This window comes from Nanorana parkeri, unplaced genomic scaffold (assembly GCF_000935625.1).
Source record: "Nanorana parkeri isolate BGI_ZX_2015 unplaced genomic scaffold, ASM93562v1 scaffold2482, whole genome shotgun sequence".
Taxonomy (NCBI): domain Eukaryota; kingdom Metazoa; phylum Chordata; class Amphibia; order Anura; family Dicroglossidae; genus Nanorana; species Nanorana parkeri.
In genome coordinates, this window is record NW_017308750.1 from 57,133 (window position 1) to 57,864 (window position 732).

At 58.7% G+C, this 732-nt stretch overlaps 1 protein-coding gene across 1 annotated transcript in view; it reads right to left on the bottom strand.

The window, feature by feature from the left end:
• Positions 1–732, bottom strand: part of VPS45 (vacuolar protein sorting 45 homolog) — a 19,915-nt gene that overhangs the window by 15,113 nt on the left and 4,070 nt on the right. The window contains 1 exon segment of the mRNA XM_018573670.1: positions 612–722. Within this exon segment, the coding sequence (XP_018429172.1) occupies positions 612–722 (111 nt within the window).

Here is a 732-nt window from a genome sequence, read left to right on the forward strand (position 1 = left end):
GGACGCCGCCTCGTGTGGGGGGGGGGGGGGGGGGGGTTCGGTTGTACACGGCGTTCCCCCAATCTCCTCCAGGCCTGCCATCTTGAATGTGATGTCAGCAGCAGGCTCAGTGATGTCATTCAACTGACCCTCTACAGCGGGGGTAGCCAAACTCCGGCCCCTCCAGTTGTGGGGGGTGGAACTACAAATCCCATGAGGCATTGCAAGATTCTCACAGCCACGACTCCCGGGGAGAGATGCTTCATGGGATTTGTAGTTCCAGTGTACGCCCTTGCATGGCCTGTAGCTTAGTAGTGACATCACAGGCGTAGTCTCCGCCCCCCGCCCGACTGACCGCAACTCCTGCCAATAGGAGCAGCTGCCGTTTCATTTAGAGTCTCCGCCCCCCCCAACCTCGGATTTTGGGGAGGAAGATCATGTGATCACAACAAGAGGCAGCTGTGTAAGGGGTTTCCCGATACCGGAAGTTTCGGTATCGGGAGCATTGGGGCGAGTACTCGGCATTGGCACCGATACCAGTGTCAGCGCATGCCGTGTAGAGACGCTTGCAGCCACTTCATGGCGTGCCGTGCAGAACGGGGAGCGGATATGAAGGAGGAGGCGGGGCCCACCTGGTTGAGCAGGGGTGTGATGGCGTCATCGGAGCGGTCCAGGATGAGGAGTAAGGGGGGCACTTCGGTACGACGGAAGTCAAACAGCTCGTACTCCTTCGTAATGACTTGCTGGAAAGAT